Source organism: Dipodomys ordii, unplaced genomic scaffold, assembly GCF_000151885.1.
Source record: "Dipodomys ordii isolate 6190 unplaced genomic scaffold, Dord_2.0 Scaffold50, whole genome shotgun sequence".
NCBI lineage: Eukaryota > Metazoa > Chordata > Mammalia > Rodentia > Heteromyidae > Dipodomys > Dipodomys ordii.
In genome coordinates, this window is record NW_012267266.1 from 9,735,545 (window position 1) to 9,753,143 (window position 17,599).

The following is a 17,599-nucleotide window of genomic DNA, read 5'->3' on the forward strand; positions in this document are numbered from 1 at the left end:
GTTGTTTGGTGTTTGACTCTATGTTTACAAATTCTAAAATGCAGGAGTGCTAATCTGTTTGTTTAGAAGTTGGGCTCTGTTGTGGGAACAGGAGTGGTTGAATTGGGTACTTGGTGGATGCTGGTATGCTCTGGTCCTCAGTCTGGACCCTGATACAACTGTGTTAACTTCATTCAGTTCAGCAAGTTGTGCTCTTAGGACAATAGCAACTTCATACATTTATATCATGCTTCTAAAATTAATTAAAGCTAAAAGCAGGTGACATTTGATTTTTCAGGGACTTAGAAATTAGATAAAGCATAGTCCACATTTGCTGCTCTAAAGACTTCACAATGTAGTAAAGAAGACAGATATAGTGATAAACAATTCTATGATGAAATAAACCCTGATAGGTGTTGCTTTCAAAAATAAATGCAATGAAATAAATGTTTATAACACAAAACAATCCAGAAAAGTATTTTCAAATATGGTCACTTTCTGGTTTACTGTATGCAGTAAGGAGGATTGAAAGTGAAGAGTATTGGATTTAAATGTATTGGATTATACATAAGCAACTACTATTTAAGAAGCCAATTTATTTTAAAGCTTCAGATCATATAAGCTCTTTATAGCCTTAAAAGTTAGCTCTCTTGTTTTTAGCTGACTGACTTTGCCTGAGTTGTAGGTTATTCTGTTCCAGTGGTTCTCAGCCCTCAGCTGCACATCAGGGTCCCCAAAGCTTTTATAGCTTCTTCTGAAGCAGAGCTCCAGGGAGTGGGTTTGGGCATCTGCATCTTGACTGGGAGCTTGTGATTCTCCTGAACAGCCAGGGTGAAGTTATCCCTATGGTATAGAGGGAACCTTTTTGGGGACCAATAACACAACAACAAATGTCTCTGAAAGTGTCATTTCTTTGTTTTTGTAGCTTTTATGACTTCTATGTACATCAAGAACATTTTTCATATTTAGTTCTTTGTAACTGTGCCAAGAAATGTCTTTGCAAATGGCTTTTATCCAAGTATTACATGAAAGATGTTAATCGTTCTGTTAGATTTTAACCCTAATTCTTTTAAGCACTAGGGTATTTCTTCTGATTTTATTATAGGTACCTAGGTACATAACAGAAGAGAGAACTAGAAAGGACAAAACAGCACATGCAGGTCACTTGTTAATTCATTTGTATGACTAATCTTCCTCCTTTGAGGGAAAAAATATATTTTTAGCTCCAACATTTATATATCAGATCTTTCATTGTAAAAATTACCCATTTAATTTGGAAAATTTTAGTTCTCTACTTATTCATTTATCTGTTATTATTTTGCTTTTTTAATCATTGATTTCAACTAATTTTAGCATTACAAAAACTGCAAAAATAGTAGAGCTCCATGTATACTTTTACTGAGGTACTCCTTATATTAACAACTTATATAGCTATACTAAAGTCAATAAAAGCAAGTAATTAACATGAAACATTAAGATTAAGCCACAGACTTTATCTAAATTTCACTGTTTCCCATTTGCTTTATCTGTTTCATTGTTCACCCCAAAATCCCACATTGTATTCACTTATATTGACTCAGTCTCTTCCAATTTGTGAGTAGTTGTTCATTGAGCTTTCGTTTATGATTTTTTTTGTATTTCTAATTCCACAGCCTGGTTAGTACTGGTGGATTACTTTGTAGAATGTTATCCATTTTGAGTTCTCAGTCTTTTGAGGTTATTCATTTTGGCAGAATACAGATACTTTAAGCATCACTTACCAAAGATGTTAACCTTCATCATTTGCTTAAGGTTGTGTCTGCTAGACCTATCCACTGCAAAGTGTTTTCCCCTCTGTAAATGATAGAACTTTTAACATTGTTCCAGTATTCTGTTTTTCCTCTATCACCAGGTCTTCTTGGTATTCATTGGTAGATCTTGCTACAACAATTATTGTATTCTTTGTTTAATAATATTTTTATTTCTCATTCCATCTTTAGTAACTAAAATTCATCAGTAAGAAAGGGCTATTCACCCTCACCTATTTATTTCTGTTAATTAATTTACACCAGTATGGACTTATTGCTATTAATATAATTTTTCAATGGTAATCCAGTATTCTCATTATTTTGATGCATAAATTGTTCCAGCTTTAACCATGGGCAGCTCCTTCTAATTAGATCCTATATCATTTTGATATTCCTTCATTCTTTTTAAGATGCATCTTTTTGTGACACCATTAGATTTTCCAGACTTACCTTGTATTTTCCCTGATTTAATTCTTGAATACCCCCTTTTTAAAGAAAACTGATTACTTCTATTGTAAATAGTATTTTGAGATTAAAGATCTGAGATGCTATGAGAGATTGCTTCCAGTACTCTCAGAAAGAACTAGAGAGCTAAGATTCTATGTGTATACACACACACACACACACACATATATATATATATGAATGTATACACATATATCCATACATGTATGTGTATTTATATGTATGTGTATTAAAAACATGGCATATGCACCTACCATCCCACCATATTTGTTTATTTCTATATCTGGGTTTGTATGTTTCAAAAATATACTAAAAGCTGTGAGTCCAGGGTCTGGGAAGTTGCTTAGTGGTAGAGCGCTTACTTTGTATGCATGAGGCCCTGGGTTTGATTCCTCAGCACCACATAAGCAGAAAAAAAAAATCAGAAATGGCTCTATGGCTTAAGTGGTAGAGCACTCACCTTGAGCTGAAGAGCTAAGGGACAGCACCCAGGCCCAGAGTTCAGGCTCCATGACTGATTAAAAAAAAAAAAATGTGAGTCCAGTCTAATTCCAGTTCAATACACACAAGTTGTTAGAAGTCTTATCTCTTTGCTTTTTGTAATTTCTTTTTTCTAGCAGTGAAAAAGCTCACTTTCATTTGTAATCTTAAATTATATGAAGAGTTAGATTGCTAACTCATACCTCTGGGAGAAACAGATTTACTAACTCAAGTGCAGTATTTGTTTGCTGTACTTTTTGTTTTCATCTTACAAAATCCTATGTGTCCAATGCAATTCAAATTAATTCTTAATCCCCATCCCCTTCATTGTAATGGTAGTACTCATCTTTGTTGTGCTGTTTATTCCAATACAATTGGATTCATTTATGTTGGTATGCCTTTGGAGTTTCCTTCACATTTTGTATTGGGGGAAGTATGTGACACATTACTGCGAATCTGAGAATCAAAGCTATATAAAAAGAGGATTGTAAGAAGTGTCTTTACCTCTTCTAGTCCTCACCACAGCATCCTGGACCTCCTTACTTTCTTCCTTTTTGTATCAGTAGTTCAATTTCTTTAGTTTCTGTTTATCCTTTCCATGTTATTTTTGTGTAAATGAACAATGTCTTATACAAAAAGTGTGGGACACCATATATGCTCTTTTGCACTCTTTTATTTGTTTATTTAGAAATCTCTCCACATACATTCTTCCTTATTCATTTTTTATTATCTTACAGTGTTAAACTGTATGGTTGTCATATCATTTATTCAGCCACTTCCTTGTCCCTCCCAACCCCACTTACCTATTATTTTGCAATTAAAATCAATCCTCAAATAAATAAGCTCATATTAATACAATTTGGTATGATTAGATCTATATTTTTTCAAAGTAGATTCCTAGAAGCAGAACTTCTTAGCCAAAATTAAGGGCATATATTCTTCAATCTTTCAGTCACTATGTCATCCATATGCCTATAGGACTACCTGATAGTTAATACAAGTCCTTGATCGCTATGCAACTGACTAAACTACAACTCTTAATTTGTATAATTTTCAAAAAATGTATCTTTCTTAGCACATACAAAGTACATTGAAATTAGGAACTAATCTTGCATAATTTATTCCTTTTCAAGGCTCAATAAATGCTATTATAATGTGTCAACAGCCCCTAGTGAAAGTAGTAATCATATGTTACATTTGCAGGCCTATTAGCTCAGGTGCACTGCACCAGTGAGTTCATGATCACCAGTAGAGAGCAGGAAATTCAAGAACTCTAGCAGTGACATAATAAGTACTTATGTAATATTCTCATTTACCCAGGGCTTTTTATTTTTCAGAAGTCTTTCAAGTATTTTCATCTTTGTATCAACTGCTCCACTAGGATAGTGTGACCAAATGTCAAATAAATTATAACATTTGTGTAGTTAAAAAGTCCTTTAACTGTGTTAGCTCATTTGAATCTCAGACTAGCCTTGTCAAACAAGCAGGATATATATGTATATTTATGTTAAATATATATCCATTGAGGAAATTGACACTAAGAAAAGTTAAATGCTATCCTGAGGTCAAACATCTACAAAATAGTGTGGGGATAGCTGGCCTTGAGACTCCAGTACTCTATAGATTTCACAATTAACTCATGAACCAAGAGAGATAAATTACTTGATTTATATTTTGAAATCAAAAGATTTCATTGGACTGGATTCACACCTGAAATCCTAGTTACTCAGGAGGCTGAGATCTGAATATCATGGTTCAAAGCCAACCCAACCAGAAAAGTTTGTGAGACTCATCTCCAATTAACTACCAATAAACTGAAAGTGGGCCTATGTTTCAAATAGTAGAATTCCAGGTCTTGAGTGAAAAAGCTAAAGAGCACTGAGGCCCTGAGTTCAGTACCAACACACACACACACACACACACACAGAGAGATTCCATTGGGGCCAATGTTAGAATCACAGCGTAAATATCTGACTATCTATAAACTATATTATTTAAGTGCTGAATAGTAGTAAAGAGAAACACATTCTGAATATATGTAGGTTCCATTGCCACTCCAGGCAAAGACGTGACAGAATGAGCACTGGTTTTGAAGCCAACTCAGTTTACATTCTGGATTTTCTACTTTGTAAGAGCTGGACCTTTGTAAATTATTTAACCATAGGTTTTTTTTTATCTCTAAATGGTTATTGAAGAGATATTGAAAGGATTAAGAATCATTTCATCTGTGATAGCCTCCCACAATCCCTGTCCCGAAGATAAATGTATTTTTCTCTCCTCTAGTGGGCAATCCATTTCCTTCAGAGCACTTGTCACAATTTAGAATTCTATTTACTTTTATATGTATTTGTTTCAAGCTGTCTCTTCTCCTGGGATATGTGTCATGATGCTAGGTAGGCTCAGCATGCTTGTGCTGCTTTTGTGTCTCTAGTCCCTACACCAGTATCATTAATCACTGATTAAATATTTCTGGAATGAATCTTGACTCTTCCTTGAACTTATTTTTACTTTAGCCACATAGAGTGACCTACAGCTCCTCTGTGCTTTCTCATCTCTCATCTTTCCACATCTTTCTCATCGCTCATTTCTCATCTTTACACATGTTATTTCCTTTGCCCAGTCCAGAGAATTCTTGCTCATCTTTTGAGCCCTAGCTTACTTTCCTGTAAGGGATTCTTTACCGTCTTCCCTTGGAGAAAGAAGAGGAAGAATCATTGGTATATTCGACTAATTTTTTTAGGAATCTACTGTGTGCAAAGCATGTGCTGAGAAAATAACAGTGAATAGGAGCTCTCACTCTTAATGTGAGATGTAGACCATAAAAACTAAGCAAATAAATAATTGCATTCCCAATTATAGGAAGCTGGCTTTTGAATTGAGATCTGGAAGGTAGGAAGGAATTAGGAAGTGGGTGCAATAGAGGATTTGCACCCTACTGTGACCACTTACTTGAGCCATCCCTTTTTTCTACCCCACCTCACCCACCCTGACTTCCACTAGATCAGCCTCTGAACTCCATGAGTGTCTGTTAGCCCAGAAGCCTCTTCCCTCATAGCTGAACATGCTCTTTCCCTAGACAACACCAGGCCCATGTAGTAAAGCCCCTACCCTCTTTCCCTGAGAGATCACCTCTTTGGGATAGCTATGATCATATTAGGCAGCCAGATCCCCCAGATCCCAGAGGTTATAAAAGGTCACCTAGTCAATAGCAGGCACTTGTCACTTCCTCTCACCTGGTGAAAAGGGGTTTTGCTGGTCTCTACTAGCAATAAACCTTTCCTTTGTTCTTTGTTCCTGGATTGTCCACATGGTTTTCTGGCTGAGTCTATTTTACTCTAACCATATCTGTATCTCCAGTACCTTACACAAGCTCAGAATGTCACAACACAGGTTCATCATGGAAATAAAACTTACCAGAATTGCCAGGTTCCTAGCCCACGATTCTAATGTCATATATCTGAAGTACAGACAGTGCAGAGAGCAGGCTCCCAACTTAAAATTCACTCTCACAGTTATTACCTTGTAATATTAAAAAGGTTATTCAGTTTCTCTGTGACTCAATTTCCTGATCTTTAAAGTGAAAAATAACAATAAGACTTCATAGAATTACTTTGAGTACTAAATCAGAAAATGCTCTAGAAATTGTTAGCCCAGAACCTGGCACGTGGAAAGTAGTCAATAAAGTGTTGGCAGGAATGCTTTGGTACTCATGTGGTGTTTATTGAATAAATGAATGAATTAGGGAATAATGAAGTTTAATTCTAACTTTAGTAAGCAAAACAAGGTCTAAACAAAAACTGAATACTCATTCATATTCAGCTATCTTCTTTATTGTGTATTTTAGTTTTAACAAGAAAGAAAAAGGAAAGAAAAAATCCAAAACCAGTGATTTTAGCACCCAGTCTATAACTATTGACTTCATTTGATTACAAAGAGTCTGTGAAAGCATCTCATATCGTTTGATTCATTTTTTTTCTGAATAGTTCAAGGCTTTCATGTTCTTGCCGTAAGCTTCAAATAAAAAACACACACAAGTCACCAACCTTGCGGGTCTCCTGCACTCTGTAGTTTGTCATCTTTAAAATACCAGTTTGAGTACTTTGTACTGAAAGGGACTTACTTCATGCATCCTCTACTTCATGTACCATAGGAGGTCTTCAGAAAGTCATACAAGGTATGACAACACCAGATAACAATTTTCCTAAGTCAGAGGCACCAGTGTGATTAGCCTATGATATTACTTTTACTACACAAAATTACTGCTAAGACCATTTCAGCAAACCTTTAATAGTTAGCAAATTCTACCACCCTCCTCACTGCTGGAAAACCTTACATACCAAAACAGCATAGACAAAGATGAAAACATTAACAAACTTTCATAATAATGCCTAAGGCATTTAACAATTCTTTCTCTTTGATATTTTTATTGGAAGACATTGGAATCCCGATAGTTTTTTTATTTATTTTTTTCCATTAGCTACAGGAAGATTTATTCAAATAAAATGTCACAAGACAATACACAAATCTGTGTCTACATATGGATGTATACACATATATATTGAACCTAACTAAAGTTTAATAAGCAATACTGATAGTTTTTTTTAAAATAAACACTAAGTATATGGTTACTTGGAAGTGTTTTGATGCATGAGTTCTATTAAGGAAAAAATGTACCAGGACAATTATATTAGATATTTTTCCAAATGATCTTTTCCATGAGTTATATTTATTAACACAAGTTCTTATCAATCTGGCCAAGACATTTTAGAAAGTATCACCTGCTTTCAATGTTATAGAAAACAAACTATGCTATCTCAGATAAGGAAATAATTAGCAAACAATGTCTCTTTTCTTTTGAATATTCATGGCATTTTTTCAGGGGTTTTATTCACAACTAAATGCACAATAAATTTATCATGTCTGGAGGTGTTGAAATCTGTTGTATGTTTCGTAAATGTAGATATGTACACACCTGTCATTTCAGAAATCCTTAAAAAAGAGTTGTATTCACTGATTGGTTGCTCTGACAGTGTGATGGGTTAGAGACCCTTGCAGGGATAAGTTGTGATTATTGGGGGTGATGAGATAAGCATCTACATTTTAGTAGTGGTACAATGCTAAACAGTCAAGAGCACTGGAGATACTGTCATAGTTTTTATATGTTAATAGAAGGGAGATTTCTGAAACGGTGAGGAAATTTGCCATGACAAATGCATTCCCTTTGCTGCACTTCTAGCATGGCACCAATTAAACTCAACTCTATGTATAATGTTTTCTTAATTCCCAACAGTCTCAAAAAGGATAAATGTGAAAAATATTATATTGTCCTACATTTTGCAGGTCATGAACAGATGGAAAAAATTATGCTGATTCATAAAGAAATTAATGCACACTATAATACAACTCATAATAGTATTGTCCGTGGATTTTTTTCTTGTTTAAAATCTTAATGTTACCTAAGGCAAAACTTATTAGCTGAATTTTTTGTAATGCTGTATCTGTAATTCATTTTAATTTATTACCTATGCAAATACAAATGTTTGGAAGTATAGGTAACCTTGCAATGAGCAAAACTGATAAAAAGGTTGTGTCCAATGAAAGAGAAATTATGGAATGATTATTCACTTCACAAAAGGGTTTGTCATAGGGCAAGCTTTCTTAAAGCATTTCAAATCTAATTTATAAAACATTCACTTGGACACATTTCAGGAACAAATTTAGTGAGGAAATGGGAGCAATCTTCATAATAAGATAGAGATCCCTTACACCACTGACATTAATTTCTCTCTCTCCTTCTCGCTCTTTCTCTGCCCTCTACAGCACTGATAGCCATTGGGCGATACAGCATGACAATAGAGACTGTGGATGTTGGATGGTGTAAAGAAATTACAGATCAAGGAGCCACCCTGATTGCACAGAGCAGCAAATCTCTGAGATATTTGGGACTGATGAGATGTGACAAAGTAAGAGTTGTCTATCAAGTTGTTTTCTACCTGTCAGTAGAAGGCATAGCTTGAATACTGCCTTTTCTTCCTTGTCCTATGTATACACACACACACACACATTACTATAGCTATTCATTGTTGGCATGATTTTCTAAACTAGTCTAAAATTGTTTTTGCATTTTTCTGATTAATAATAAATTTCATGCTTAAGAAGAATGAAAAAGTAATCATACACAGTCATCCTAGATTTTAGCCTCCTAGTCATAAGTCTATGGACTAAAATTTTAAAATTTTCATGGCAAACTTCAATTTGGAGAAACTAACAATAAAACTCTATTCTGAAATCCAGATTTCCAGCAACAATAAGGTAGAATGAGCAGTGCTAAATTGATTTTTCTGGTGTGTAATTTCAGTGCTCAACATGTATGGATTCTGGACATTTGAGGAATGGAGGGTGGGTGTGGTATGTAGAGATCTGTATCTTTATTCACATTAGCTTCCTCTCACCACATCATGAGAAGTGGCCCTAGAAGACTGTGGGCTTCCCAGCAATATGTGTGTGAGTTGGGAAATGGTACCACTTAACATGGGATCTTTTGAAGGCTGAAAAGAAAGATAATTTAATAATCTGTATAGAGCACTAGGTACTAGATAAGTATTTTTCTTTTTGCGATTCCCATGCTGTCCCTCTGATAGATCTAAATAAATCTGGTTATTTGCATTGTGAAGGTGAGAAAGTGGAGAACAAGAAATATCAGTGTTTGGTCAAAGACTATTCAGCTAAGGTCTCTGAAGTCTTTGTGTTTCTGGCACAACGCTGGGAACAATCTTCAGTCATATGGCTTGCTTGCATGGTAAAGCCCTCCCTCAGACACTTGCAAAGAAAGTGCTCACATCTTAACACTAATTTACACATGTACTACTTTTGCAATGGTGATTAGGGACAAATCTAGCAAAAGAATATGAAAATAAGTACACATTGCCTCTCAAAGGCCAGGCATTTTCTAAATGTAGCAAATTGAGGGAAAAAAGAAGAATGGCCTGAATCCCTTGTATGCTATATCATTTTGCTAATTGATCTAATTCTTTGTTCCAGATGTTTTAAAATGCCAATTTATTCTAGACTTATGCTAGTTAAGTTTTATTTCTTTCTTTTAATTTTGTTTTTATTGTAAAGGTATGTCTAAAGGGGTTACAGTTACATAGGTTAGGTAATGAGCACATTTCTTTTTGAACAGTGTCATATCTTGCTAGTTAAATTATGTTTTAGAGGTTTTATTATATAAAATCTAACCTAAGCTAAAATGCTACTTCCTTTGTAGCTTAGCACAATGCTGAGACCCAGGGTTTACAAGTCTCCCTCAAATCTCATTGCTAGTATTAATGCTGCTACTAATCCTACCATTCCAAATGGTATCTATTAAAGTAAGTTAAAGGCACTGGTGCTGGTGACTCACACCTGTAATCCTAGCTGCTCTTCAGGAGGCTGAGATCTGAGGATCACTGTTCAAAGCCAGCCCAGGCAGGAAAGTCCACGAGACTCTTATCTCCAATTAATCACCAGAAAACTGGAAGTGGCACTGTGGCTCAAGTGGTAGAGTACTTGCCTTGAGTTGAAGAGCTCAGGGGCAGTGCCCAGGCCCAGAATTCAAGCCCTACAACAAAAACAACAACAACAACAACAACAAAAAGTAAGTTAAAGAGTACTGCTATAGAATACTCTAGAAACACAAAACAATGACAGCAGTGCTAGCTTAGTTTCCATCAGAAACAAATGTTTCTAACCAAGGATACCACATGTAAGTTTTCCAACATATTTATGATGCCTTCACTATTCTAAGAATTTACCATTTTTCTGTCCCTTCCTCTTTAGATTTAGTGTCAGCTCCACCTTCAAAGATGAACTGTCCAAGTTGTATTATTTTGTTAGTACAGAAGACTTTTCCAGACATAGTTGTTGCATAGAATTTTGCTGATTTTTAAGTTAAGGAATTTAGATCTGTTTTTACCCAAGTACAAATTAGTCCAAATGAAATAAAGAGGCTATCCTAATTAGTGGTCTCCCTACAGGTCATAGTCCCTTCCTTGGGCAGCATCTGAATCCTATTACCAGCCAGGAAGCTGCTCTGAGAACCTCGTATTTCCAACGTGATACTGTCTGGCCATGGCCTGGTGCAACACAGCCAGCCCAAGGGGCCCAGCCTTGCTGTCTGGTTTTCTGAGACTCTAGTCAGCTCAGAGCCAATCTGAGAGGTTCCATGAGGACAGAGATATTTCCAAACCACGTACAAAGTACAAGTTAAGCCTTGCACAGAAAGTTCTACTTACTGGTTTAGTTGGATGAAAATCCAGATTAAAGAAGCTATTGAGCCTTCAAATTTTACATCTCTATATTTTAACTTATCATCAAAAATTTTAAAGAAAGACTGAGTAGAGAAGAAAAGAACTTAACATGAAAGCACCTCTTCTTGAATCAGTGTTTAGCTTCAAGTCTTGGCTCCACATTTATTATTTGTGTAATTTAGTAAAGTTTTTTTACAAGAAAGAAAAGAAGAGGAAGGAAGGAAGGAAGGAGATTAAAAAGGAAGGAAGGAGAAAAAAGAGGGAAGGAAGGGGACAGCAGAATGGAAGAAGGTGAGAGGGAAGCAAGAAAGTAGGGAGGGAGAAAAAGAAGGAGGGAGAGAAAGGAGAGAAAGGAAGAGAAGGAGGGAGAAAGGAAAGGAGGGAGAGAGAGGAGGAAAAGGAGGACCTAGTAAACCTGTATCTATCTTGTATAATTGTGAATATGTAAGTTAGTTAACATATGTAAAGCACTCAGAATAATGTCCATTGTATAGAAAATACTCTTCCTTATTATTCCTACCATTAATATCATGTATTAACATGTGCCATAGCATTTTAATTTCCAAATGAGGAAAAAATATTTTGTCTGCTCTCTCATTTTAAAAGAATTGAAAAAAGAAGAGGATAAACTCAGAAGATGACTTTATAGTTTTCTCCATAAAAATTTAAAATTAAAATTATTATCTTCTTTACAAGGATATCAATCATTTTTTGAGCTTTCTGCATGGTTTATCAAGGAAAATGAATGGCTCCAACAAGACACTACATATTTGGAATCAACTTACTAGTCATCTTACCTACTCAGGCACAGAGTTGAAGAAAGATTTACAATACTAGAAATCTGTGAATTGCAGATAATATTCACATAGGTAAAGTAAGAGAAAGTAACAAGAAAAATAAAGGCAAAAATAAAAATAGAAACAAGGAAGAATGAAACTAGAATTAGTATGTAGACAAAATTGACTATTTTTCGGCCTATAGTTATCAATGGCAACTAAGAATTAAAAAGCAAAAGTAATTTGGGGCCTATCAATGTTTCTTGCACCTTGACTTGCTCTTGCTAATCACTAATAAAACTCATCAATTTGAATTCTCTCCACATTCTGTGCACCAGCTAGAGTTAACTGTGGGGCAAGTGATCTTATCCACACAACCATCTCACCAAAATGTCACTGGCCCTTCACTGGAGAGAGATGAGGTTATGATGTGTGCATTTCCTAGCACTCATGTTCAAAACATGAGTTACAGAACTCATGTTCTTTTGTTTGTTTGTTTGTTTGTTTTTAGAACTCATGTTCTTAAAGAACATGAAATATTGGAGAAATATTGAGGTCTAATTGTATTTTCTTTCATTTGGGGCCACTTTTAATTTGCAGGCTATACTTTACCCAACTGGTGCTTTTATTTTTCCTCCAACTTTTTGAGGAATTGCAAATCAATAAAATGGTTTTTACTTGTAGGAAAACCTACCCATACCATGTATGTGTGCGTGTGTGTGTCCCTTCCAGCTTAGGTAAACAGAAAACACAGGTAAAATTTTTAAACATGTTCAGCTGAAAGCATTATGTCCTTGGATTATCAAACCTCATTTAAGCTAAACTTCATACATTTGTTTGGCTGCAACATTGCTGATTTCTAGGGAGGAATCCTCTGGTCATGGAACAAATCAGCGTCCTCCCATGCACTGTAAAGTTAGGAAATGAATTAAGTTCCTGTCTGAGTAGCCTTTCGGATTTCAGGGTGGATACGCATGTTAAAGGGTTTTGAGGCTGATGCCAAGTAATCTTGTGAAACCTTAAATTCATTGTAAGAATCAAGAGTAGAAATCACTGTGTGAGATGGCTTTGATGAATCGGAGTGAGCTTATATTCTTAAAGACAGTTCAAAGGCTTACTTGACCTTGGGAATTAGAGTTGACCTGAAATCACCTATCAGTTTATTGAGTGGTTTAGTTAAAAATACTTAGATAATCAATGGCACTCTAATAAGTGCAGTATGTTTACTCTGCTTTCCCCAATTATAGACAGTAGTAGCTTTGGTCATATAAATTATTTTCATGACTTCAGTGAATTCTGGCCTCTATGGATCTGTTTCTTCTAATAATTTATTTTTCTCATTTCTTACAAGGTAGTTTTAGATGGAGAATAAAACTGCAAAGAACAAAAAAAAATCATGGAAAGCTGGAGGGCAAAATGGAAATGCAACTTTCAAGGTTAATGAAAAATGTTTGGGGTAACAAGGTTGATGAGAAGGAGGGAGCGCAGACATGGCATTGGCTGAGAAGCTAGACCTCGCCAGGGGCAGCCTGGCTGGTTTGGGGAACTTCTACAGCATGTGTTAATACTGGTTTGGAGACACAGGGCCTGAATTATGAGCAGTGAATAACATCATAAACGTAGCAATTCTCAAATGCCAACCCCTTGTGAAAAGCAGTTGGATAGAGAAATGCTGGAGCTTTTAAAAGCTCCCTTTCACTTTCTATTTTTTTTTAACTTCATGCAGAACTAATTTTATACACTGTTCATTTGATTTGAAAATGCCAGCGTCTGGGGTATGATTAAAGAGCGTTATTGAGGAGCCACTCTTGGCAGAGCTCTTCGTTAAAATTCTTAGTTCTTATGTCCCTGCAGAGTTATAGACTAGGTGGAGAAAGTATGCCTGAATCTACTCAAAGCCTCTCCCCATTTTGGCCCCCAGCAGGTAGCTGCCCTTCCTTTGGGAGCTTCTTCTTTTTGGCCAGTAGAGGCCCCTGGAGTGATAAGGGGCCCTGTAGCTTAAGGAATAGACATAAATAGATTGTGAAAGGTCCACTCCAATGTCCTATGAGCAAAACCTCTTGGAATTTCTTTGATTTCTAGTTGACATAAATTAGAATTACACAGGCGTGAAGAGTCCGCCCAGAAAAGATCAGAGAGGCTGCCGGGGGAGGAAAGCCAGAGGCCTCTGTGTGGTCCTATTGATTATCCAGCTGCCTTCAGGCCAGGGGACTCTAGAGGCTGACTCTATTGATCTGCATCATGAAAATAATCAAATTAATTTATTTCTCATCGAATTGCTTTTGCCACAACCTTACTTCCCTCAGTTCTTGAAATTTATACTTGACAAGTATATGGGGGACTTCTTTAATAAATGTTGTATTCTCCAAGACATAAACTCTAATTTTTACCTAGATTTCATCATTTAAATGATAAGAGATTTTATTTGATCAAATCGATGGCAAGCTACTACGGAAAGCAAGTAATAGAAACCAGTCAGCTCTTTCAAGCCAGGAATCTGCTTTACAACTTGAAGATATGAAGGGCCAAATTTTGTATACCCGATTTAATGTAAAAATATTCAGGAAAATTTGACCATTCCATTTTTCAGGAAGTAATTATGGTAAGAAAAAGCCTCAACAACCAAAATATTTCTGCAGAGAAAATGGAGTTTTTATCAGCTTGTTTGGGAATTGTGAGCAGGAAAGCCCTGTGGGGAGAATAATATAAGACTCTGTAACTAATATACTGAACTAACTGGAAAAATCAGTTTAAGGAAAAAATAATTTGTGGGTCCTGTATCCAGGGCTGCTTTGGTAGCAATTCAGCCATGAAACAAAGTGGGTACCTGCAGGGACTCCCATCTTCCCTACCACGTATACACAGCTGTTTCCAGATTGCCCTTGGCCAAAATTTAAGACTTAAAATTAATGCCATATCAAAGAAAATAAAGTGGGAAAAAATACCCACATTCTGTCCTAATAAAGCAAGAGTGGCATGACCAAAGGAGAACGCAGTCCTCTGTGGTGAACCACACAATGTCACCACGCAGCCTCTGTGCCCTGAGCTCCCAACCAAGGGTGAAAAAGAGTGTTGATGGCAGTCAGGTTCTAGAATCTCAATGGTAGCCCTGCACCTGAGGCTTCAGCATCTTGTTCCTTTTGCTGAAGGAAGAATTTCTCTAGGTGATTTTCTTTTTGGGGGGAGGGAGAGGTAGGGTTGTATAAGAATACTTTAAAACACATTCTTACAACCCTCCCTGATTATTCCTGGTTATTGAAGCAAGGAAAAACATCAACTGAAATTCAGATGTTACCTCTCAACCTCATTTTAGTCAAACATTCTCATCTCGTTTTCTTCTGACCCTGTTCACCTAAACCACCAAGTGTAACTGAAACTCTTTCCAGTATTTAAATCTTAAGCCAAGAAATACTGGCGTGGAGTTTTATGGAAGAGGTAAAGTTTGTGAGGATGAGTGCCAGACTACCAGATTTCCAAATTCCACCTTACTCTCTTGGAACTTGGGACAACTTAATCTTTAAAAGCCTCAGATTCACCTGAAATGCATCTAAAAAGTGGGGATAATAATAATAATTACCTGAGGGGGAAATTACAAGATTAAATGAAATATGGTAGTAAAGCATTTAGCAAGGTACACTGTGAGCATTCGATAACAGTTAACTTGCGTTGTTTTTATTTATGTATACATACCTGCTTTGGATAATATTTGATATATTAATTTCCTGTTCCTAGCAGTAGCAGCATATTCTGGTCTCGAATATAAATTCATAAGTTAAAATCTTAGAAAGGAAAAGCCAGCTCCTGAGACTCAGGCAGCATTTCTTAAAAACAATAATATCTTTGTTTTTAATGATTAGGCTCCACTAAATTACAGTGAACCTTACAGAGAAAGAAGAAACCTAAAGACCAGTAGGTCTCAGTCATATTGTCTACCAGAAAAAAAAAAAAAGAGAGAATAAAGACTTGCGAAGTCAAACAGCCAGTCAGTGTTGTCTATGCTGAGTCTTGTTTGATTTTCAACATCTGGTGGCAACTTGTCAGGGAATGAACTGCAAGTAGCTGCTTGTGTTTTATTCACCTCTGTTATGGAATTCAATTGTTATGAAATTGTCAGGTTTTGTTTTGTTTTTAGAGAGGCAGGAAGGAGAGTGCCTACTGTTCTCCCAAATACAGTAGGGCGAATGGATCACCAGTGGGAGCTTCCCAGAAGGCACCCAAAGCATCCTTTTACTCTGTAGTAAATAATCTATTTGATTTGGCTTCAGTAGCAATATGAAAGAATTAGATTATAGGATCATGTTCTTCTTAAATTTATAAATGAATAGGATAACAGCAATTCCTTAACAGAACTCAAATTAGATCCCAAAATTCCTAAGTTCTTAACGGAGTAGAAACAAGAATGACCTTGTGTCCCTCAGTGACTCCTTCTGGTCCAGAAGGAAAGGGCTCAGTCTACCAGAGAGGTTGGATATTTAGCAGCAGGCCGGCAGGCCCGCTGTGCTGCATCCACTGAGAAGGTTTCTGTTTGTAAGCAGTTTTTCAGAGAAAACCTAAATCCTCCTTTTCCTAATTTTAGCAAATATTCTATTTATTTACTCAGTAAACATCTACAGTAAATATCAGCCACAATGACAGGTAATGGGAAGAATAGTGAACAAGAAAAAAATAGTTGGGAAAAATAGTGAAAAGGTAGTTACAAGAATATTGAGAGATTGTCAATTCATTTTTAAAAGGGCATCTGAAATTATGTTTCTCCTGAACAAAGACCCTCACTTTGCTCTTGAATCCATTTTCAGATGGTTTTCTACCATCGTTTATTTTTGTCACCCTACTAGTAAGTATCTGACAAGGATTGTCTAGGCAGAATTCCCCTTAGTTTTTTTTACTGCTCATTATAATCTATTTCCATCCTCACCTTGGCACTGAGGCTGCTCTTTCCAAGGTTACCAGTGACCTCTGTGTTACCAAATGGCCACCTCTTGCTCTGTCTCTTGGCAGCCACATCCATGTGGTAAGCACTCCCTGCTTCATGAAAGTGCTTTTGTCTTGTCTCCTACATCCTCATCCTGTTTCTTTTCACTATTTCCATCTGCCCTTCCTATTTGTCTGTGCCTCCAGTCCCTCATCTGTAAAGTAAAAATAATAAGAGCACCCAGCTCACAGGCTGTGGGAAAGGATGAGTTAATTTGTGTGAACTTTTTAATATGATGTAAGCAATGCATATTAACTTTTATTTGTTATAGTGGCTAATTCTTATTTTTCTTATCCTTATCACTTTCCTCCTCATTAGGGCGGAATTGTTGTCTCACTTTACCAGGACTTACAACAATGTGAGATACATACTAGCTGCTAGACAAATATGTACTAGATCATGAATGGGTGGGTGGATGAATGGGTAAATAGATGGATGAATGAATGACTTAGACTGTGTTTCTCATTTTCATTCCCTGCAGTCAGACCAGTCCCCCTTTTATTTCTATATTTATTTGAAACTTACAGTTTGGGCTTGTAAAAGTATTATTTAACCAAAAGCAAATTTGAAAACCATTAGATCACATGCCCTCCTAATAATTTGATAAATTTAAAAACATATCTAGACAGAAAGAATAAATAATGAAATAGGAATGGTATTTCCTGAATCTGGGGGATTTTGAGGGTGCTTGAAAACCCCTGGGGTTCTGAGGTATTCTCTGACTTATACAGTTCCTTTTCTGAAAAAGAAATCCACTTGTGTTTTAGGTTTTTTAATCTACAGATTTACTGATCATATTCATGTAGAATAAATTTTTGCTAGTAATAAATTCATTTTAGGAAACAGGTTAAA

At 36.1% G+C, this 17,599-nt stretch overlaps 1 protein-coding gene across 1 annotated transcript in view; it reads left to right on the plus strand.

Moving 5' to 3' along the window:
• Positions 1 to 17,599, plus strand: part of Fbxl17 (F-box and leucine-rich repeat protein 17) — a gene marked incomplete at its 5' end in the record, with an annotated part of 467,949 nt that overhangs the window by 438,476 nt on the left and 11,874 nt on the right. The window contains one exon of the mRNA XM_013020319.1: positions 8,532 to 8,674. Within this exon, the coding sequence (XP_012875773.1) occupies positions 8,532 to 8,674 (143 nt within the window). The remainder of the gene's footprint in view (positions 1 to 8,531; positions 8,675 to 17,599) is intronic.